Source organism: Haliotis cracherodii, unplaced genomic scaffold, assembly GCF_022045235.1.
Source record: "Haliotis cracherodii isolate W230 unplaced genomic scaffold, xgHalCrac1.p SCAF_4, whole genome shotgun sequence".
Lineage (NCBI taxonomy): Eukaryota > Metazoa > Mollusca > Gastropoda > Lepetellida > Haliotidae > Haliotis > Haliotis cracherodii.
Window position 1 is genome coordinate 60,179,510 of NW_027266297.1, and position 25,267 is coordinate 60,204,776.

General features: G+C 40.9%; 3 protein-coding genes across 6 annotated transcripts in view; 2 read left to right on the forward strand and 1 right to left on the reverse strand.

The window, feature by feature from the left end:
* LOC139479938 (cell death abnormality protein 1-like) overlaps positions 1-25,267 on the reverse strand; it is a 40,110-nt gene that overhangs the window by 9,163 nt on the left and 5,680 nt on the right. For 3 of the 4 annotated variants that reach the window (XM_071262876.1, XM_071262874.1, XM_071262875.1), the window contains one exon: positions 615-676. In XM_071262876.1, coding sequence (XP_071118977.1) covers positions 615-672 — 58 coding nt within the window. In that variant the 5' untranslated portion in view covers positions 673-676. Of the gene's footprint in view, positions 1-614; positions 677-5,314; positions 5,383-25,267 lie in introns of those variants that run through there. The other variant, XM_071262873.1, reaches the window with a different exon arrangement.
* LOC139479552 (uncharacterized) lies at positions 10,913-13,231 on the forward strand. The gene is made up of 3 exons (XM_071262390.1): positions 10,913-11,231; positions 11,972-12,047; positions 12,495-13,231. Exons 1-3 carry the CDS (start codon positions 10,913-10,915, stop codon positions 13,177-13,179), a joined length of 1,080 nt encoding a protein of 359 aa, XP_071118491.1. The 3' UTR covers positions 13,180-13,231.
* LOC139479554 (platelet endothelial aggregation receptor 1-like) lies at positions 19,999-24,405 on the forward strand. The gene is made up of 4 exons (XM_071262391.1): positions 19,999-20,053; positions 20,952-21,968; positions 22,675-22,750; positions 23,685-24,405. The coding sequence occupies exons 1-4, from the start codon at positions 19,999-20,001 to the stop codon at positions 24,403-24,405; spliced, it is 1,869 nt and encodes a 622-aa protein (XP_071118492.1).

Below are 25,267 nucleotides of genomic sequence, written 5' to 3' on the forward strand. Positions count from 1 at the left end.
ATACATGTTAAAAGGGTTTCACAAGTGCCCCTATTGATGACGAAAAGATGCCTTAGTAGCCATAGGTATTAATGGTCAGCTTCAAACTCGATTACAGTAACAATGACATACATATGGCTGCAGTGGGTTCAAAGAAGACATTGAAACAGTGAACGGTTTCGGGTAAGATTTGAGTCACTACATCATACTGTGTTATGTTTTTAACTCAAGTTATATATTTTTTAATAAACTACTTCATTATAAATATGATAGATACATAGTTATTACATGTTTGTTACCCAGTGAACTATTTTTTCTATTATGGTTTTATGTGGTTTATCATTAGTCATTCACACACGTGTAAGTTCTAAGACCTATGGGCGGTGTAGCATCCTAATGGTTCAACCGTCCGAGCGTCACGCCGATTCCCCGGTTCGATTCCCCACATGGCTACAATGTGTAAATCCCATTTCTGGTGTCTTCCGTCATGATGTTGCTGTAATATTGCTAAAAGCGGCGTAAGACAATCCTCACTCACTCACTCTCAGGCCTAAAAATGTTGATTGAGCTGAATGAAACACAATCAGTCAACAGAATGGTATTAAGAAGAATCGCAAATGTTTGTAATACATTACCAATGACAAGCAGTGCAGCAAAAACGAATGATCGAAGAGTTGTTTTTGTCGTCTTCATTTTGCTGTAAAGTAGATATAACATTAGGAGCAATTCCTGTTCAGTGGCTGTGTCATCTAATCATATTGAAACAAACATAAACAAGCAGTGTTTCTCTGAGATAAGTTCATTATTCAGGCGACTGGTATGAGTTGTATAAACATCTTAATAAGTTGACTTTGTTGATGCATGTCATCGTGTCCCAGTTCCGTTGATCGATGTCAATCACTGGATTTTACAAACTGCCATCACATGGCTGAGTGCAACAGTTTTACAACAAACAAACAAACTTTTGACACAAACGCTGTCGTGTGTAGGGGTATAATAACCATGCAAGTTGCACGTTGCATATGCACGACCCCTAACGGTTCACAACAAAACATTTGAGTTCACATCAAGTCCCTGACTGTATGTATCACGTCTGTTTGTATAAATAAAAGAGACAAAACCCTTTCTATGATCATAAATAAAGGAGACAAAACCCTTTTTTATGATCATAAATAAAAGAGGCAAAACCTTTTCTATGATCATAAATAAAAGAGACAAAACCTTTTCTATGATCATAAATAAAAGAGACAAAACCCTTTTTTATGATCATAAATGAAAGAGGCAAAACCCTTTCTATGATCATAAATAAAAGAGACGAAAGCCTTTCTATGATCATAAATAAAGGAGACGAAAGCATTTCTATGATCATAAATAAAGGAGACGAAAGCCTTTCTATGATCATAAATAAAGGAGACAAACCCTTTCTATGATCATAAATAAAGGAGACAAACCCTTTCTATGATCATAAGTAAAAGAGGGAAAACCCTTTCTATGATCACAAAAAAGGAGACAAACCCATTCTAAAATCATAAATAAAGGAGACAAAACACTTTCTATGATCATAAATGAAAGAGGCAAAACCCTTTCTATGATCATGAATAAAAGAGGCAAAACCCTTTCTATGATCATAAATAAAAGAGACGAAAGCCTTTCTGTGATCATAAATAAAAGAGACAAAACCCTTTCTATGATCATAAATAAAAGAGACAAAACCCTTTTTTTATGATCATAAATGAAAGAGGCAAAACCCTTTCTATGATCATAAATAAAAGAGACGAAAGCCTTTCTATGATCATAAATAAAGGAGACGAAAGCCTTTCTATGATCATAAATAAAGGAGACAAACCCTTTCTATGATCATAAATAAAGGAGACAAAACCCTTTCTATGATCATAAATAAAGGAGACAAACCCTTTCTATGATCATAAGTAAAAGAGGGAAAACCCTTTCTATGATCACAAAAAAGGAGACAAACCCATTCTAAAATCATAAATAAAGGAGACAAAACACTTTCTATGATCATAAATGAAAGAGGCAAAACCCTTTCTATGATCATGAATAAAAGAGGCAAAACCCTTTCTATGATCATAGATAAAGGAGACGAACCCTTTCTATGATCATAAAAAAAGAGGGAAAATCCTTTCTATGATCACAAATAAAAGAGACAAAACCCTTTCTATGATAAAAAATAAAGGAAACATAACCCTTTCCATAGCCATAAGAAATCTGCATAGAGCAGAGTCGATTGTACGATTCACTATCAAATAATGAGCATACCAAGTGTTCGCGAAAAGGTGAGCGTATCCTGACCCATCGGTTGCACCCGTCACAAACACATGCAAAAGCAAGTCAATTGTTCACCTGAGGAAATACGGGAACATATGGTACAAATAAAATTAGGGAATTGCATCATGAATCATTTTGTCATAAAGCATCAAATTTGGAAATGTCCTCCACTTTTCTGATATAAAACTTTTTGAAAGTTTTACTTAGGCCACGAATGTGTAACTTGATCAATCAACTTTGCTTTGGCAATATCACTAAACTAAACCCCGTTACTGACGAGCGTGTACATCTAGAAACCCCGTTTGTAGGACGAGTATTATTCGGAATGCATAATAAAACAATAAGGACTTTGCTATATAACAATGATTCGTTAATCCAGACATTTGTTCGTCCGGGCGGTTTCAGCTGTAACTGTACTGTCCAGATAACCGGGGTTTCATTGTATATGTACATTTGTAATTGTTATGCGTAATTAATGAAACCCTTGCTCACTATAGCTTTCAATATTTAATTATTTAAATATATAAAGATATGACAACATTACTATTCTTCAGTATAGTTTGGAAGGTTTTATATGCACCTGTGTCACTGATTCCATAGTAAACATTTAACAAGTGACTAATACACAAGCACTGAATTGCAGGCAGAAAAGGTCAATAGTGTTTTAATTATGTTTATTCATAGATATAGTACAGATATGAACATACAAAACACATGAAAATATACTAAATAATACTGCAGCCAACTTTCAGCCTGTTTGGACAAGTTTTTGGACATCTAGAAATGTCAGTTACTTTTTGAACGGCAAATTAATTGTGTCGTTCTATCATCTTTTTTCTTTTTTTCCCTCTTTATTCATCTCAGCAGGTACAGCATCTATATATACATGTCATGTCAATACAATTGTGGTACATGGTTTTCAAGAACTGTACATCTTTCCATACATATAAAATCTTGCCTGTAGATCTAGAGTCAACGTACTGTATCAGTATCACTGTATCAGTTTTTAACAAAATGTGGAGGGAAGACCAAAAAGTAACAAATTTTGCATAGTTTCAATTACCTTTGCAGAATTGTAATCACTTATTATCTCATGCTGTAGGTGTTCAAAATTTGGCAGTAATCCTTTCCTACATTGTCTGAAAATTACTTGATTTGTAATTAAATATTAAAGTACAATATTCAATGGGTTGTTGTGTACTATCATCTTGGAATAAAGCACACTGTGAGTACATTATATACTACTCAAATGAAGGTAAGGACCACCTGAATCTGTCATATTACTATACATGTAGTTAATAGGTCATGCCATGATATTTTAACTGTAGTAATATAAGAGTCATCAGAAAGATGACATATCCCCCCGGCAGCTGTCTGTAAAGTAACCACAAATAAATGTGCAATTCTGTATGTAATGAGTCAAGAGTTGAATGTTCTTGAAGAAGCATACATTGTTTACCCACCAAAGATCCACCATGGTCGCATCTGTGAAACTAGCAATCGTGTCCTTGTCTAACTTCTTTCCATAAAGATTTTTAAAAATTACAAAATAGCGAAAGGCACCACTTCAGCATGTGACTGATGCATCTTTCAAGTTTCGATCAAATATCCTGAATGGTTTTCGAATTCCGCCCCGAAAACGAACCCCATCCTCATTGGAGTCTATGTCCAGCTTCTTTCCACAAAAAAAAAAATACAAAAATTTATAGAAAAATCCCAAAAGATCAAAAGGGACCACTTCAGTTTGTGACTGATAGACGGCCAGCGGACGGACAGACAGACTGGCTGGTCGCTATAACTACCCGCATTATATGCCGGGTGGTCGATAACTTCTTTGAGTAGTATATAGTTAAACTGTCATACCTCCACAGACTAACTATAGTCACATGAAAGAGTCTTTAACGTCTTTTGGGTAGTATATATCACAACACATTGTGCTTATAACGAATGCAAGCTTATAACTCAACTTCTGAACTCCCCGGATGTACCCGGATACGTTCAAGTTTTTGTGAACTGGTCGAACAGGATGTGACGATCAGAAGTGTTTTTCTGCTGTAGAACATGCGAGAAGCCAACTAAAGAAGAATGTCGGTTTGGGGCCTTACTGTCGCTACACCAAAATGTACAATCGTAGAGTGTATGGAGTTAACATGTCCATTGAAAGGGTCTTTTAGAAACTATATATTCAGTTTTCACACCAAATTTTACGTATTGTGGTGGGTGAGTTGGAACACACTCTGTGAGAGACATGTTGTTCTAGCGGGGATTGTAATACTCAAAGATTATCGTTTACCTTCGAATAAACCATTGGCGATATCAAGGTAATATATACGGTGTGATATGATGATAGCATATACCATGCTGACATCATGAGCATCGATCCACGCAACTGGGATACGACGAAATGCTTCAACCAAGTCAGCGAGCCTGCCCACCCGAACCCGTTAGGCACCTTGTTGGATTCTGATCAATTGTTTGGGTTAATTTTATATTTAAGCGGTCTTCAAGTTGTAAAGGGAAGTAACTTTTTTGTTGTTGTTGGTATCGCTATGTGCAAGAGACTGTGCTGTGAGCGGGGGACCGTAGAGGTTATAAAACGGTAATTATGTAATTAAATACAAAACTTCAGTAACCGAGAAGTAAGACATTATTAATGTGACCGTTTATTTTAATATTTGCGTCTAAATAATAGTATATTCATAGACGTTTCTGCATTATTTTGCAGTCAATCAAGCCGACAGCGCTACCTTAGTATTTCGTGGCAACGGCACCCTTCAACTAGAACAAGAATCTGTTAGAATATGAAACTAAGAATTAGAAAAAAATGATGAAGTTGAAGAATGATTTGACGTCCTCAATTCTCGAAACCCACACACCTCTTACGACAAGCATAGTTGCCTGACTAAATGTCTGACTTTTTCTCAAGCATGTACGGGTTTATAATGCAGGCATACCACACGTAGGGCAAAGACTGTTTTCATCATAAACATCATACAATTGTAAGTATGATCCTTACCGTCGTTGCGACCCAAGCTATTCACAAACTTACCTCTCAGCTTCTACTGCACCCGTCCGTCCCCCTGCAGATTCAAGACTCAAGAATGGCCAGGATATCATTTCATTTTGCGCTGGCAAACAGGATGCGCTGTCATGCACATACACCGATAGTTAAGCTGCATTGTAAACATGATCTGCCTCACATTCAGCTCAGCTCAGGTGCTTTAGGTTGAGCGTGGTGTGCTTGCACTGGTCGCTAACGCCAGGTGTCATTTTGCCTTTTCGGGCAAGTGGAATATTATTTGTCGGTTAATCGAGACTGGTTATTTCCTGGCGTTGCCGTTTGATATCTACATGTAAACCTCGGTCTCAGTTATGCTCAGCATATATTCACGGGCAGAAAACACAACCGCAGCTAGTCACCACAATCCTTTTACGAAGACACTGTTTTCAAGCAATGAATTGGAAGACTAGCGTATAAACGTAGCATTGAGACTTAGTCTGGGAAAGAGACAGATACTGACGTGACCTGTTTTCATGGCATTACTGTAATTTGATCAGGATCACTACTTCATTCGTGAGTGACTGAGTATGATTTTTACGCCGCGTTTAGCAATATTCCAGCAATATCACGGCAGGGGACACCAGAAATGGGCTTTACCCATGTCGGGAATTGAACCCGGGTTTTCGGCGTGACGAGCGAACGCTGTAACCACTGGGCTACCCGACTGCCCCCTACTTTATTCGAACTGGGCACAAAAACTTGAATGTTTCTACATCTTGAGGTTGGTGTCATGGTGACAGGCGATGGTCCTTTCACTTTCAATGGCAAAGTCAATCGATCCACACACCAATATTAGATATGCCGTATAAGAACCAAGTTATAATCAATTCCTAGCAATCAATTTCTTGCCTCAAAAGATTGTAGTCTCTGTTTGCTGAGCTCGTTGACTTTGGCAAGCCTCTCTCCACACCATTGTACCTTTTGTCCAGTAAGAGGCGACTAACGGGATCGGGTGGTCAGGCTCGCTGTCATGGTTGATGCATGTCATCGTATCCCAATTACGTGGATCGATGTTCAAGATGACATGCATCAACCAAGTCCGCGAGTCTCATCCCGTTAGTCGCCTTTTACGCAAGAATCTGTTGCTGAAGACCTGCTCTACCCCGTATCTTCACGGGTCTTTTAACATAAGAGGAGCACAGTTCGAATACATGTGTGTTTTGTGGAATAGTGCTGACAATGAAGGGAAATGATAAAGTTTGTTACAGGACAGCTAATTGTAACTGTATTATTTTTGAATAATGGCCCGACCATTTCATTCTCTAGGGGTTGGGGAGGGCTTTTGCGTGATTGGGTCTTTGACATGATACTTTGTGCCAAACACACTAGTAATAAAAGCGAGAAAACATTTCCGTTTCCATAAGAAATCTCAGTGCACGATTCCTACTTTTTCATAAGCATGTGTTTATGAATCACTATAAAATAGTGATGAACCCAAGTGTTGGCGAAAAGATGAGCGCAACCTCCCCCACCGCTGGCACCTGTCTCAATAATAAATAAAGCCACAAAACCCCTTCCATAGTCTTAAGATCTCTGCCAAAAGAAGGGTCGATTTAACATGTGTTTATGAATCACCATCCAATAGATTGCAACCCCGTAACATTTTTAGATTTTACAATTACTAATACATTGTCCGCTGGTCCTGGAAAACGATTGTTGTATTTCTTGGTCTTGAAGCAGTGACTGATAATTATTCTGTCTCTTATAGAAAACATATCTTAACAATTCCAGTAGGTGTGGATAATTGTTTCTCAATACATAAGTTGTGAAGTTGATACCATAACGTGGGAAATTATCGACATTTTTTTATTTACCAGTGAGTGAGTAAGTATGAAATTACGCCGCTTTTTAGCAATGTTCCAGTAATATCACGGCGGGGGACACCGGAAAATGAGCTTCACTAATTGTACCCATGTGTGGAATCAAACTGGGTTTTCGGTGACGAAAGAACGCTTTAACCACTAGGCTATCCCACCGCCCCTATTTACCAGTGAATGACTGAGGTTAAACAGTATTGAGTTTATCACGGCGTGTCGACTTAAGGTCGCAGGAAATGACGAAGGTAATAGGCGTTTATCTCGTTGCACGTCCATGGGTCAAATACGATCAACCTGGCTTACGTCACATGATCATCGGATCCTGATAATTCGTGACGCAACTTTGCACAACGAATTCCGTTGTCTTACATTAGTGGGCCAAATGAACCTATACTATGTATATATTTCCACAAAATATAAGGTGTTTTTTTATACTTCGTTTTAAATATCACATCACCTCATGGCGCAATGTTAAATGTACCCTTTCAGTGAACAAATACAAAACGTGCCTTCTCACAGTTTTATTACGGTATGAAATGTGCAAATGGTCGGGTACACCGTCACGTTGATTCGTGTTTCTGCCGATCAGGCAAATGGCGTTGCATTGTTCTCCCGCCTTACATGAACATAAAAACGAAACCAGGTGGCGGTATCAATGTTGACATATGACTCGCACTGCACAGCTCACTGAAGCATCGCATGAGCATTGTCAGTTAGTTTTGATGTCAAGTATCTAGCCTTGTTGTAGTAAGGAAGAGGGAAGTTGAAACTGGGTTATGTCTAGTTTCAATTCAGGACCGGTAGCTGATATCACAGTCACATGTTTGAGGCTATTCATTAGGTAAATTCAGCTGGTGTCAAGATGGAAAACTCTGCAGTCATTATGACAAGTATAGGTTTCATCTTATCTACTTATGGTGAGTTTTACTCAACTTTAATATATTTCTGAAAAATTCATGTTTTAGTAAAATTTAATTCTATTTCAATATGAATCTGGGCAGGTAAACATATAAAGGATGAAAAAGTAAAAATACAGTATATCTCGCCCTTTCACGGGAAACCAGAATTTTATATGAGGATATCTTTTCGACTTTGAACGTTCGATTTACGTCTTTTCTATGCCAATCTCAAACTGCATTCCGTTAGACCGGAAAGGTCCTCAGGAGCCAATGCTTGCCGTAAAAGGCGACTACTCTTGTCTTAAGAGGCGACTAACGGGATTGTGTGATCAGGCTCGCTGACTTGGTTGATGCATGTCATCGTATCCAAATTGCGTTGATCGATGCTCACTGGATTATCTGGACCAGACTCAATTATTTACAGACCGCCATCATACAGCTAGAATCTTGCCGAGTGCGGCGTTAAAGAACACACAAACAATCGCAGACTGTGCCGTCAGTAACGTTGCATTTCCACAAACAGCCTAGACACACTTTACATACATTCGTTTGGACTTTGCAAAACGTATTAACATGCTCATTGTATACAACATTATGCGTTAAGAACTCCCTTGTATATATAAGGGCGTTTTAAGATTACTACAATCCAGTGATTGATATTATGAGCATCGATCCACGCAATTGGGATCGATGACATGCATCAACCAAGTCACCGAGTCTGACCACCCGATCCCGTTAGTCGCCTTTAACGGCAAGCATAGTCACCTTTTACGGCAAGCATGGGTTACTGAAGACCTATTCTACCCCGGTATCTTCACGGGTATCCAACTGAACGAAGAAGGGAGTCAGTGTGCATTCTATTGCGCCGGGCGCACTTATGGAATATAATACTACACAGCGAAATACACACTCTGTCACATTGAGCTGAAACGATCACTGTGTTACGAAAACCAGTACCTTATCTGTGTGATATTTCCATGCTTCAAAACACATGCTGAGTTCGTTAGCACATGAGGAATACCGTAATTCCTCAGTTTTAGTCCTTCATGAAGAGCCGTATTAATTGGTCATCAGCAACCCATGCTTGTCGAAAGAGGCGACAAACGGAATTGGACTGTGAGGCTGACGCGGTTGACGCTAGTCAGAAATATCAAAATTGCGTAGACGAATGCTCATGATGCCAATCACTGGATTGTCTGGTCCAGTCTTGATTATTTCTTACACATCATATATTGCTGGAGTGCAGCGTTACACAATAAACAAACACCATTTTTTGTGAGTTAAAAGTCATACAGACATATAGTGATTAGACAAAATCATACTTCTTTAAAAAAATGTCAGTAAAGATCAGTAACATATTTGCAAAATTTAAGAATTAACCAGTTCAAATGCTAAAATATGCTTAGCAATCAACTGGGTCAATATATTAATAAGATACTCGTAACAATCGGACCACAGGACACCAGTAAACAGAGCTAGCTCTCTAACCTGAGTATCATGGGAACTGCATATTACCTGCATGAATTCCACAGCAGGATATACGTCATCATTTCAGTAACTGGTGGTTGTACATTACACTGACAATGCATTAAATGTTAAGAAAACAAATTTTTAAAACACTAATTGTTATAATGTGCTTAGAATCTATCAGGACATTTATGTCATTTTCAACCCCACACAGTCTACTGATTTCGAGCTAACCAGTCCTTGTTTGATCCCTTATTGCCGAGCGCCAGGCAGGGTAACAACATGTACCATCTTTTAACGTCTTTTGGTATGACGCTGCCGGGATCGAACCACCGACCTTTCGCTCTCCGGGCAGACACTTCCGGAGGCGGTCCTGCATGTAATAAATAGTCATTGATATGACGACTGTGGCAAATGTAACATCGTCGTAAAAAGAGAATTATCTCAGGAAGTGTGCTGTTTATACCTAACTGTGTTCAACTTCTGCATTAAATATCAACCACATTTCTTTATACAAGACTGTGGTGGAATCTGAATGTGATAGGCAGACTTGTCAAGAGCTGCCTCAGCTTGAGCGTCAGATTTTGATTTGTCCACAAAAACGAAAAACCAACAAAAACAATGTCATATTGGCCAGGAGAAAAGTCATTGTACAATTCTACAATGTCAAGTAAATATTGATGATTTAGAGATACATTTTTAGGAACCTAAGGCATGAAAGAGATTCAGAAAAGATGATAAATTGCTTACGTTTCAACTGATGATTTTTTGGAAGTCTTTTAAAATAGTTCTGATTTTGTGAATTCACAAAATATGCGTAAGGATTATTCCGCATTACCATGATCATTTTAACATTATCTACATAAGTTGCACGCAGGAGCTATTGTAGGGCTGATGACAAACTTCTATAAAATAGGGACTACATATTCACCTGTGACACAATGAATAGACTTTTTAATCTTCTATAAATCTATAAATATCTCCGTCCAAACAAAGTATAACGTTGACTACAAAGTTAACAAAATGGTACTGATGGAATGAAACTACAATAATCTAATATGAACTCAAAAATATAGCCACATTCGGTAAAAACCTGGTGAAGAAATCCCTCTAAAGCTTTGAAAACATCGTATTATAGATGTCATGTGCATCTAGTTGCATACAACAGTGATGGAACATATACCAGGAAGTATGATCTGATCTTCTGTTACTTATTTCAGCTTGTGAATACCCTCAACACTGTGTGGGGTCAGAGTGTCAGTACATAAAGGGTCGCCCGACGTGTTTACGCGGGTGTAACGACGGCTGGTCGAGTAGTTACTGTCGCGACATTTGTATTGACAGGTGTGTAGCGTGTGACATTCAGGACGCCCGTGAATGTACAAAGTGTGAATCTGGTCGTTATGGAATCAGATGTGAGGATCTCTGTGGGAAGTGTAATAAGGGCAACTGTTCCATCAATGGGACGTGTCATGATGGGTGTACGCCTGGCTTCTGGGGAACACACTGTAGCAATCCGTGTTCTCAACACTGCAAGGATGAAGGAATGGACAGTCCCTGTGAACACCATACAGGACATTGCATCTATGGCTGTAAGGACGGATACTTTGGGACGTGCAATCAAACATGTCCCCAGAACTGCAGACACTGCAACGACTCAGATGCTGGTTGCCTCACATGTGGTAAGGAGGATGGAGAATGCTTGCAAGGGTGTAGGGAAGGGTATTATGGACGCCACTGTCAACACACTTGCCCTGAGAACTGTCTTCAGTGTAACACGACCAGGGACTGTGACGACTGTATGGTGTCTCGTCGTGGTAGCAACTGCACCCTGTTATGTCACACGTGTCCGTCAGTACGTCAGTATATAAACTGTACAGTGAAGTGTAAAGACGGTATTGCTGGAGAAATGCATGACATTACGACTCACAAGACCAGTTCTAAGGACAACGAGGATTTCTTTGGTACCATATCAGGCCTGATAAACGAAAAAGGTATACCTTGTGTTAGTGTGCTTGTAATGTGTTTTGGCATGTGGTGTAGTCACTGAAATTAACGTTTATTATGTCATTTACATGTGGAGGTAATAATCAACATTTATTAAATTTAAGACTTATACTACTCAAAATAAGTTTCACACCCGATTCTTATATATTACTACTGCTCTTTTTCATGGCATGACATGGGTGTTCTTTGTCTTTTCTTGAGTAGTATACAACGACACAAAACACTAATAAACATCATCGTCGCACATGAAAGGACAGATGTATAAAACACATATTACGTTTCACCAAACTAATACAAGCAAAATACATTCGCACAAACTCCATGGAGGTATGTGTATAACTACACACATTACACAATTAACACAAACACGCACACCAGGGACACACACGTGCCTGTAAACTGTATTATCTCTCTTTCGAAACGTAAACAATATCTGTCATCATTTTGTTTTTCAGAGTATCTTCTTCCATTTTTGGCCAGTGCTCTTGTGTTGTGCATAGGTCTCTCTGCCATCATCTTGTGGAGATGCAAGTAGGTTAAACTAAGTATGGTTATGTGAGCCAATGTGTAAAGTGAGTGAGTGAGTTTGGTTTAACACCGCTTTTAACAGTATTACAGTTATATCACAGCGTGTCAGCTTAATGTGGGAGGAAAGCCCCAAGTGATGCAGGTCTCAGACGTTAACCACTTCGGTGAAACCCACGAGCACGGGTTTGGTGCTGGCAAACCTAGAAACATAATCGGAGCGAACCAGGATTCGAACCCACAAACATAGGTTTCTGGCGTGCCCAAGGGACGCACCCCTGCACAGCGAATTTCGGAGCCTTAGACGACTGGGCCACCCGTCTCACTATTGGGTACGAATACAATAGCAATCCGCCAAGTCACAGACAATTACCACAATTAAGTGTATAAAATTTATAATAGAAGCATGGAGTCTGGTGTGATGTATATCTAATGCATCCTTGTTTTATTTAGGAAGATCCGCAGGGAAAGACTTTCAGCGATGGACAATGGTTGTTTGGAAGTAAAGACGACAAAGGAAGATGTGTTCCAGAAATGTGGAGACATTTACCATGAAATACACGATGAAGATCTGGATACGAACATGTCTCTCGGACCAGCAGGACAGAGACCGCTACCCGACAGGCCGAGATTACCCATTCCCCTTGAAGCAGTAACCGGTGCCGTAGACCATGCCGGTTCCTTACCAGAGACCGGTGCGAGTGGACACTCGTCTTTCGGGTATCTGACGCCTGAACAAACGCAAGACGTAGAACAGCCAAGATACACGTCCTCTAGGACTGATGATGGTGTATACCTTGATGTTCGGCACAGCAATAACACTGAATGTGTTGTTGAAACCTCGTTTACTGTCACATCTGAGGAAGTTGGTAAGAGGCACCTGGTTCAAGGACATCCTTCTGTCGGGACATTAAACCATGTCAAGATGTCAGCCACTTTGAGGAGTGATATCAGAACTAGAAGATGTGGAACTAAGCACATCTCCTGGGACTCTAGAACCCACCTGGATATTTGTGCTGTAGCTAATGATGATCCGCAAACTGCGAACAAGGATAAAGCTGGTAACAGACTGTTCAAAGTACGACCCTCAGTGTGTAAGAGAGCAGTGATTAACCCACGTGGATCGTGTGGATTTTAGGGTGTACGTGGGTGCGATTATGAAGGATTTGTAAATTATGTAACGCATTCATGGTTGAAAGTTACTTTCTGTCAAGCCTACCTATGATAACCATTGTGTATGCATCTTAAGGTTTCTAAATGTCAATCAATGCAGAGTTATGGTAGGGCTGAGCCTATATAACAATTGGCGTGTTCACAGAATGGCTATGTTATCAATGTGAATAATTAGTATCATTGGGAATTCGAGAGAATTATCATTAATAAAAATAAAGAAAAAACTGATTAAATTGTAAAACGTTCATTCTTTAGCATAGTGTTCAACCTTACACAAACTGTATCAGCTTGTGTAGTTAAAATGAAATTTATTGACTTCACCTAATTTCGGCAAATTGAAAGAAAGTTAATATAATGGGGCGTGTTTACGCCTTTAACAGGTACATGTATGTCATGGTTTGTGAAATAAAGATGATTAAACTCTTATCATCCATAAACTGGCTAGCTACTTTTGAATTGCTTAACCGAATGACATGTCAGTAGAGATATTTCCTACATCAAGAACATCCCCTTCCTGTTGATCACATATTCAAGTATGAGATGCATTGTACAGTTAATGTGTACCAGTGATGATTCAAATACTAAAATAAAACATTTCTGGCTGCTATTATGTGATTTTCAAATCAAGCCGAACGCAAAAACATATATATAATGCTTAATATATTTCAAAATGATAAAGCCTTCGTGATACTTTCATGAAGAATTGTCATGACATTAATTGATTTGTGCCTGTCTGAAATGTCTCCTATACATTGAAACGACATAAAATGTGTGTGACTTGTGAGTAAGTATGGGTTGTTTTTAATAATATTTCAATGCAGGTGAAACCATAAATGGGCGTCGCATATTTTCAATGGGCCTGGTCATACTTAGGTGTTTGTTTTTTTTAATTAGGCGTGTCTACCGTGATTAATGATGCTTGTTTGTCTGATATTTTACATTGCAGTCAGCAATATTCCAGCTATATCACGGCAGTTAGACAAAGCGATGGTTAATATTTATTGAAACGCCCAACGTCGTCGGGATACAATGGCGCACAATCAAGCGTGTCACCGACTACTTGACCACCCAATGCATGTTATTGCCTCCCACGACAACCAATAGAGTGTGCGGTCATTTTCCATGCCGAATCCACATAGGGAACAACATCTGTCTTCGGAAATAAGGAAGTGAAATCATATTTCGCTGTCTTCGGAAATATATGATTATAAGGAAGTGAAATCATATTTCGCTGAGAGAAAATATAGTTTCAAAGAATGTAGGATATTACGAATTTCCGTAATCCCGCCTTCCTGTCAACAATTAAGGTTTCCAGATACTAAATTAAGATGAAGGTGTACCAAACAGGTCCAGTTACGCGGACAGCAAAGCTGCCTAATTTTAGTTTCCAAGCTTCAAAGTTGACAAAAGTCTTCAAGAGTGAAAAACGAATCACAGATTTATTCATTTAACATAATGATGAAAGGTAGATATTTTCATATCAATCAAGGGAAAATGCTCGTCAAATAGATGTGTGTGTTATGTGTTTTGTAATGTCCGAACTGAATTCACTAAATTTTGATGCGGTTTAAAATCCACTGACAAAGCGGCTATATATACTCAACAAGAAAAGTTCCTGTGACACCAATGTTTTAGTGTATTTTTCAAACAAGAAAAGTTTGGTTTTCAATATTGTAGTACGTGTATGAAATCAAGTCACAAAATCGCAACTGCCACAGAAAAGCATGCATTCCATGCGAAAGCTGACGTCTATGCAAGCCCCATGCATTTCACTATCCAAGAATGGATATAAAAACATGTGCGTTAACTGGATTCCATATGCATTGTTTAGCAAAATTACGCAATTATTCAACATTACGAAATGCCACGCCTGTCCGAAAATGTGCGTCTGCAAGCCATTGGTATGCTTAAAGCAGGATCGAGTCAACGTGATGTTGCAAAACAATTTAACGTCCACAGAAACACCATTTGGTGTTTATGGCAACGTTGGCAACAGACGAATGCAGTCAGAGACCATCCTCGGAGTGACAGGCCATGCGTAACCAATAATCGACAAGACAACTGGATTCAAACAACACACCTACGAAATCGATTCCAGTCAGAAGCATCCCTGGCCTTCGACGAATATCTTCACAAACCGTACGTCGCCACCTCAGATGTGCGGGGATTGTCGCCAGAAAACCCGCCAGACGTCCCATTGTGACAGGAAACCACCGTCAAGCACGTCTACAGTGGTGCAGACAGCGTCTACGCTGGACGGCCATGCAGTGGTGACAAGTTCTATTCACTGACGAGTCTCGTTTTCACCTCAGCCACGGACGGATTGGAGTGTACCGACGTCGAGGTGAACGTTACGTCAATCATTGTGTCATGGAAGTAGATAGGTTCGGGGACGGCAGCGTTATGGTATTGGGTGGGATTACAGCAAGACAGAGGACCCGTTTGATAGTGGTAGAGGGAAATCTCAATGGACAGCGCTACCGCGAGGAGATCATCGTTATTGCGTCGTCATGGCCCATGCATTACCTTTTAACGTGACAGCGCCCGGCCTCATATTGCTCGACATGTTCAGGATTCTCTTCAACAAAACAAGGTGAATGTCATCCCCTGGCCGGCTCGCTCACCTGATCTCTCACCAATGGAGCACATGTAGGATGAGATGGATCGGCGCCTTCGACGTCAACCACGTGTTCCACAGACACTCCAGGAACTTCGAAACATGCTCCAGCAGATAAGGACAAATATCCCACAGGACTTTGTGCGACGCCTGGTCCATTCCATGAGACGAAGATGTGTTGCTTGCATCGCAAACAGAGGTGGACACACGCTATTGATTTGTAAATTGACATTTTGGCATGTTCATGTTTTTCTTATGAAATCACGCATTTTCTGAAGTCAGTATGGCAAATTAAACCATTTGAACACTTAGAGGAGTCGTTTAACTGTTGCTAACCGAAATTGTTTCAGATTTGGTAAAAAACATAACTTTGCATTAAATCTTATTCAATGTCACAGGAACTTTTGTTGTTCAGTATATGTCAAACAAATTACTGAGACCCCCGTGAAGTTCTGTGTTAGAACTGGTCTTCAGCAAACCCATGCTTGTCGGGATGGGTTGGTCAGACTCGCCGACTTGGTTGATGCATGTCATCGCTGAATGTCATTCTACACTCCTTTCCAAAGCCAGGCTTCTCTTTAGATATGTTGATTTTCCTTACGTAATTGATTTTCTGATGCATAATGTTGTGCGTGCAGCATCTGTCAGCACTTGCGCTATGTCCTCAGCCAGTGTGTTTAGCAAAAGGCACTTTTAGAAACGATTTTCTTTCGTGAATATTATTATTAAAAAATATCCTGTACATGGTACTTTGGATTGCAATGCGGATTTCTTTTATTACTTTCTACAACTTTTTGTTTTCCCCTTTCTGACCATGCAATCTCCTGGCAACCACGCCCCGTGTGCGCATCCAATTGCTGCTTACAACTGTCAAGAACTTTGCAATTTCGCTTGTCTTCAATATGAGCAACAAAACATTTTCATCTGAAGCCTAATTTGACGAAGAGTTGTTCGAGATAATCAGGGAGCCTTTGGTCATTTCCATTATGACATTTGTGACTTTATCGTGGAGAAAGTTTCAATTCAAGATGACATCATTCCAAATCACAAATCGAATCGACAAGATGGCGCCTCTCTTCCCGTCCTTGCAAGTGTAACAGAAACTTCAGGGACATTCAGACAAATTCAGGGAATCAGTGTCACGGCGAGATTTCATTGTGGAACCAGATGAAGCCGAATATGTATGTTCACACTTCTTTTGTCAACCATGCGTGACACGACACAGGCAATCGCAGTTAGGGAATGGTGCGGCCACCATGTTGCAGAAATTCGTCGATTCGAACACATTGCTTCTGGACTGAGCTAAATAAACGAAGTGTTTGGAGAGATCGCAGATACTTGGACTTTGAAGAAACGGATATTAAACGTTGCAGCAGATGAAGGATTGGTGTGGACAAAACAGGAAAAGGATCCCAGATTGTATTTTAAAACTTGTGCACGAAGTGTATTCAAATACCCCGAACAAACATACATGGGACAAGTGTGTATCTTATGGTCAAATTCAATTTTGTGTGTGAAAATTCTGTGAAGGAAAAGGAAATTCATAATTAAAGTTGTCTTGGAATATGTGTATTAGACGTTTCGTTTATCGTAAGTACAATACCATCTGGATACGCTTTATGTAGGTCAAAACATCAAGTATATTTCGTTACTTATTTAGCAGTTGCTTATGTGCATTGTTATGTTGATACACGTGACACATTCATCTATTGTAGTCAAGCTGAGAAATATTGGCGCAACTTCTGGCGCTTCAAATTACGCCCCTTCCCTAACAATAGTTGAAAAATCTGTGTAATAATTTAAGTTTTATAAATATGATCCGATTATTGTGTGGCACATATCTAACTGTTGAATGCAAATGACCACAACTAAAACAAATATCTGTAATTTTCGGATTGAACTGAAAGAATCGTGTCGTCAATTTCGTATTTAAGTATTGTCACTGTTACATTAACCGAAACCGATGTTCTGCTGCTGTTCTGCCGTAAATATATACAACACAATGCACTTTGACCACAAATACATTGAATGTGTCACATGTACACATGAGAGGACTTCCCGCAACCTATGTCTGTTGCTGGGGACCTATACACCTCTAATCTCCCCGATTTACAACCCTGAGAGGACTTCCCGCAACCTATGCCTGTTGCTGGGGACCTAAACACCTCTAATCTCCCCGGGTTACAACCCTGAGAGGACTTCCCGCAACCTATGTCTGTTGCTGGGGACCTAAACACCTCTAATCTTCCCGGGTTACAACCCTGAGAGGACTTCCCGCAACCTGTTTGTTGCTGGGGACCTAAACACCTCTAATCTCCCCGGGTTACAACCCTGAGAGGACTTCCAGCAACCTATGCCTGTTGCTGGGGACCTAAACACCTCTAATCTACCCGGGTTACAACCCTGAGGGGACTTCCCGCAACCTATGCCTGATGCTGGGGACCTAAACACCTCTAATCTCCCCGGGTTACAACCCTGAGAGGACTTCCCGCAACCTGTTTGTTGCTGGCGACCTAAACACCTCTAATCTCCCCGGGTTACAACCCTGAGAGGACTTCCCGCAACCTATGCCTGATGCTGGGGACCTAAACACCTCTAATCTGCCCGGGTTACAACCCTGAGAGGACTTCCCGCAACCTGTTTGTTGCTGGGGACCTATACACCTCTAATCTGCCCGGGTTACAACCCTGAGAGGACTTCCCGCAACCTATGTCTGTTGCTGGGGACCTATACACCTCTAATCTCCCCGGGTTACAACCCTGAGAGGACTTCCCGCAACCTATGCCTGTTGCTGGGGACCTATACACCTCTAATCTCCCCGGGTTACAACCCTGAGAGGACTTCCCGCAACCTATGTCTGTTGCTGGGGACCTATACACCTCTAATCTGCCCGGGTTACAACCCTGAGAGGACTTCCCGCAACCTATGTCTGTTGCTGGGGACCTATACACCTCTAATCTGCCCGGGTTACAACCCTGAGAGGACTTCCCGCAACCTATGCCTGTTGCTGGGGACCTATACACCTCTAATCTGCCCGGGTTACAACCCTGAGAGGACTTCCAGCAACCTATGTCCGTTGCTGGGGACCTATACACCTCTAGTCTGCCCGGGTTACAACCCTGAGAGGACTTCCCGCAACCTATGCCTGTTGCTGGGGACCTATACACCTCTAATCTCCCCGTGTTACAACCCTGAGAGGACTTCCCGCAACCTATGTCTGTTGCTGGGGACCTATACACCTCTAATCTCCCCGGGTTACAACCCTGAGAGGACTTCCAGCAACCTATGCCTGTTGCTGGGGACCTATACACCTCTAATCTCCCCGTGTTACAACCCTGAGAGGACTTCCCGCAACCTATGCCTGTTGCTGGGGACCTATACACCTCTAATCTCCCCGGGTTACAACCCTGAGAGGACTTCCCGCAACCTATGCCTGTTGCTGAGGACCTATACACCTCTAATCTGCCCGGGTTACAACCCTGAGAGGACTTCCCGCAACCTATGTCTGTTGCTGGGGACCTATACACCTCTAATCTGCCCGGGTTACAACCCTGAGAGGACTTCCCGCAACCTATGCCTGTTTTAAGAAGCGATACTGACTCGTTCCTCTGGTTGATGCATGTCATTGCATCTCAACTAATTTCGATGATCGATCCTCATGGTGTCGGCAACTGGACTGGCTGGTCCAGATTTGATTATTTAACGTCATATAGCTGGAATATTGTTGTGTGCGGCGTTAAACGTTTGTGACGGCATGGACAGGTTTCAAACCATGGGCTGAGTTAGCATACGACTGACATTAGATGTTTAACAGTCAGGCTGCCATTCATATCAGTATGTGCTTAAGTAGCTAAAATGATGTTTAGTTATATTTACACTCTCTTCATCACTTTTTGGTTTGTCACGTGTTATATCAAGATACAACCTTAAAGGTTACATTTTCTTCTGACTTAGTGTATGCACTGCACGGCTCACTGAACTCTAGTGTGTTCAGAGTGAGTAAGTTCTTGAGGACGAATACTTAGCATGACTGTTGTAATAAGGAAGGGGGAAGCTGAAACTCGCGTAAAATTGCTCACTGACGTGGCTACTTTCAATATGAAGAGTGGCTGATGCCTAGTCACAAGTGTCAGTCAATTCCTTAGAACAAAATCTGCTGGTCTCAAAATGGGGAAAACTGCAGTAATCATGACAAGCATTTGTTTCATCGCATCAACTTACAGTGAGTTTCAAGTTTCACTGAATTTTCCATAATTTCAATAAGAGTCGAAGCGGGTAGTCGAAAATAAGATTCATATAACGTATTCATCCATTCTCGTTCACTTGTATTGTTATCTAACACATTCATACAAACAAACTTGTGTTCACTGTGTTTGCTTAAACGATTGGTCACTGCCTCCACAATGAGCGTAAACACTGGTGGACTATTGCATCCAAATCCATCGTTTGGATTGCTAGTCTTTGCACAATGAATAATAACCCTCAGTGTTTGCAGCATCGTACCCTTTTGTTAAACCAAACACAAAATACATTCTTCTGAAAGGGAAACTTTCCTTTGGAATATATAGGCCAATTCTATTCCGGAATGCCCACGTTATTCAATACCTACCACACGAACTATACAAATCCGCTGTTTCTATTTATGAGTTTATTCAAAACACATGTTCCAGAGAAATGTGAATGATTATCCCAGAAAAGGCTGTTTTGGTTTTGAAACGTTATGATCTAAATGAAAATCATTGTCGCAATATTTAGTACACATTTATTATACCCAGCCATGCTTCACTTCACATGTTAAGTTTGTGCACAGCTATTTGAAATATCCATTGTCAGTTCTGTGGGTTTTATTTCCGTGTCCCATACATCTATAAAGCGTGCGTGTAACATTTAGGAGGACGATGGTTTTGTATATCTGTTTCCGTTTCTGAATGTTTAAATGTTTGTTAGCATCAAACATATTTGGCAGTATCATGATCACAATGTATACGTTTGTATTTATATTGAAATATATATAAGGAAAATATCCCCAGGCTATGAATAGCATGAAAGGTTGTATGCAGCAGTGAAAAAAACAGAATTCGGATGAACAGTTTATGTATTCTGTCCTTGACGGGTTTCAGCTTGTGAAGACCCTCGACACTGTGTGGACATGGAATGCGAGTACATAGATCGTCACCCAATGTGTACACGTGGGTGCAAAGATGGCATGTCAGGTCGATACTGTATAGAAGTGTGTATTAACTGGTGTGTGGCGTGTAAAAGAAACGATTCTCGTGAATGTACCAAATGTACAAGTGGTCGTTATGGAAACAGATGTGAGGATTTCTGTGAAAATTGTAAAGGCGGCAACTGTTCCATCAATGGAACTTGTCAAGATGGGTGTATCCTTGGCTTCTGGGGAACAAACTGTAGCCAGCGGTGTTCTCAACACTGTGCGGATGAAGCAATGGACAGTCCTTGTGAACATCATACAGGAGAATGCATCAACGGTTGTAAGGACGGATACTTTGGGGAATCCTGTGACGCCATGTGTCCAGATGACTGTGAGGGGTGTAACAGTACACACAGAGAGTGTCAAGTATGTCAGGGTGGCCGATGTGGCACAGGATGTGTTGAGGGGTTCTTCGGTACTGCGTGTAATCAGTCTTGTCCACAGAACTGTAAGCAGTGTCTTGATTCAAACACAACATGCAAGACTTGCTCGGATGAGGATGGGATGTGTTCTAGAGGTTGCACTCATGGTTTCTATGGCCCGACGTGCAATCAAACATGTCCACAGAATTGCCAAGACTGTAACGAATCAGATGCGAGTTGCCTTACATGTGGAAGAGAAGATGGAGATTGCTTGCAGGGGTGCAGGGAAGGATATTATGGGCGCCAATGTCAACAACCTTGTCCTGAGAACTGTCTTCAGTGTAACATGACCGGAAACTGTGATGACTGTATGATATCTCTACGTAGTATTAACTGCTCCCTGATCTGCCAAACGTGTCCGTCCGTACGTCCGTATATTAACTGTACAGTGGAGTGTAAAGCCGGTATTGATGGAGCAAGGCGTGACATTACAACTCAACTGACAAGGACTAAGGACAACGAGGACTTCTTTGGCAAATTATCAGAGCTGATAAAAGAAAAAGGTGTATTTTTTGTTGGTTTGTAATAAGGTCTTGCATCGATTGTGTTGTCACTGAAGGCTATGTTTATCATATCGTTTATAGTTTATTGAAGACCCCAACTTAGATGACAATCCAGACATATGAGGTGAGGTGAGGTGAGGTGAGGTGAGGTGAGGTGAGGTGAGGTGAGGTGAGGTGAGGTGAGGTGAAATGGGGTTTAACGTCACGTCCAAGATTATTGCAATTATATAGCGACGTGCATGCACGTCTATGTGTGTGTGTGGCTGCTTGTACTAGTCCGGACTGATGCCGATTTATAGTGCTAGCCCACGGAGATACTATGCCGCAGTTTAACATCAATATCCCACTCAGACAAAGTATACTGACTCCAAGCCGACCAGTCCTTGCTTCAGCCCCTAAATACCGAGCGCCAGACAGGGTAACAAACAATTACCATCTTTTAACGTCTTTTGGTATGACGCGGCCGGGGATCGAACCCCAGACCTTCCGCTCTCCGGGAGGACGCTCTACCACTAGACCACGGAGGCGGTCCTCCAGTCATATGAAACGCACATACGAAATAAAAGACCTGCAATTATGCCTCTCCTGACATGCATATAGCTATAGCCACACATTTAAAAAGCCACAATGAACACAAACGAACAGCAGGTACACGTACATGCATGTTTACTACGTTATTTGTTCTCATCATCTTATTTTTTTTCAGAGTATCTTCTTCCATTTTTGGCCAGTGCTCTTGTTTTGTGCATAGGTCTCTTGGCCTTCATTTTGTGGAAATACAAGTAGGTGAAACAGGTTCATGTTATGTGAGGCAAATGTATTAAGAAACCGGTTTAAAGTGAATTCTACCTTGACATTCGGTATCGATTATAGTTGAAAAATATTTTATGAGCAGTCAGCAATACCTCAGCTTCATTTAGTCCGCCCTAGAATCATTATATTGCGGCGTGTCAGCTTCATGTGGGAGGACAGCCCAAAGTGATGCAGGTCTCAGACGTTTACCACTTCGGTGAAACCGACGAGCACGGGCATGGTGCTCACAAACAACCTAGAAACATAATCGGGGCGAACCAGGATTTGAACCCACAATCATAAGTTTCTGGCGTGCCTGCAGAGCTCTGCAGAGTGCATCGCGGTGCCTTAGACGACTGGGCCACCCGTGCCCCCGAATTTTCAGTGATGTTGATCTTATTGTCTCTAATAAATCTGGTCAAAACTAATCGTATTAATCCATGAAATTGTAATAATCCACTCAACCTGCCTCATGCCTTCCACTGCAAACCACCAATTATTAAAGTTAAGAAGCAACGAAATGCATCAGGTGGTCAGGCTCGGTGACTTACCTCACTGTGTGTCGTGGTACCCACGATGCACATAGTATCAGTCACTGTTACACTTGAATATGTACAGGCAGGCAGTATAATGTGAGTGCGGCGTTAAGCATCAAACAAACAAGAAAACTTCCTCTTCACTCCACATTGGCGCGATCAGTTTCAAATTGAATCTAGGCTCTAATTTGCAATTATCGAAAGTATGTACTTCCGAGGTCTCTAAATGGAAAACATTGGATTATCAATTACAAAATGAGCATTACATTACAGATGTTTTCTTTTTACCTTAAAACAAATATTTATGTCTTATTATGTCCACAAAATGAATGATAGAAGCATTGGTGTCTGGTGTGATGCATATCTGATACATCCTTATTTCTCCTAGAAAGACCCGCAGGGAAAGACTTTCAGCGGCCAACAATGGTTGTTTGGCATCAGAGGAAGAAGTGTTCCAGAAATGTGGAGACATTTACCACGAAATACACGATGAAGATCTGGATACGAACCTGTCTCTCGGACCAGCAGGACAGAGACCCCAACCCGACAGGCCCAGATTACCAATTCCCCTTGAAGCAGTAACCAGTGCCGTAGACCATGCTGGTTCCTTACCAGAGACCGGTGCGAGTGGACACTCGTCTTTCGGGTATCTGACGCCTGAACAAACGCAAGACGTAGAACAGCCAAGATACACGTCCTCTAGGACTGATGATGGTGTATACCTTGATGTTCGGCACAGTAATAACACTGAATGTGTTGTTGAAACCTCGTTTACTGTCACAACTGGGGAAGTTGGTAAGAGGCACCTGCTTCAAGGACATTCATCTGCCGGGCGAACAATCAGCGATGTCACGATGTCAGCCAATGCAGAAGCTTTGATGCGAGATATCAGGCCTAGAAAATGTGGAAATAAGCACCTCTCCTGGGATTCCAGAACCCATCCTGGCTTTGGTTTTGTATCGAATGATGATCCTCAAACTACGAATGAGGATAAAGCTGATAAAAGTTTGTTCAATGTACGTGTTCCGGTATGTGAGAAGACCCACATGGATCGTAAGGATTGTAAGGTGAACCTCGGTGTAGATTATGCAACGCATTCGATAGTATAAGTTTTGTAATGTCAAGTTGTTGATGCAGGGCTGATCCAATACAACACTCGGCCTGCTCACTGTATGCCTGTGTTATCTATGTGAATAGTTGTGTATCATTGTGAATTAAAGTGAATTACCATTAATAAGAATCAACATAAAATTGTAAAACTGTTATTCTTTACCATGGTGTTCTTCCCAAAAAAACTATATCAGATTAACTTCAGCTGAACTACAGCTTACATAAGCAAGCAAATATAAGAAATAGTATGCTGCGCCTTATCATAACTTCATCTTTTACGACTGCGAATTGTGACATAAGTGGACACATTATAAGCATAAGACGACCAGCGTTACCCTTCTCCCAAATTACTTGCCAAGACAAGACAAAGGCCGGTGTACAATATCAGATGGGTGGAACTGCCTCATTTCAATTGTGAAACATGGTTCTCTGACACAGTTCCGTTCCCACAAAGATTGTGTTAAGCTGGGTGACCATTTTTACCAACTGTCAAGTTACCAGTTACATTTTAAACTGGGAATGAATTAAGGTAAAGTGTGTTGTTATGTTAACATCGCATATTTCGCTGTGTACAGTATACATGTTAAGGAGTTTCACCCTTCTATCAAGTTGGAATGTTGCACCAAGTCTGGATGCAAGGTGATGGAAGTTCACATGAATATTACTTTATCCCGTACTTGGGAAACTACATACCGTTTAAATGGAATATTTTGTCATCTAAAAGCACATACATTTATACCGCCTTTTGATACAATACAATTTTGAGTTACTAAAAAGTACAAATGTATCGTCACAACATTCAGAAGAAGCTTACGGCAGATTTTAATTTATATATCTTAGATATTCAACTGTCGTAATACA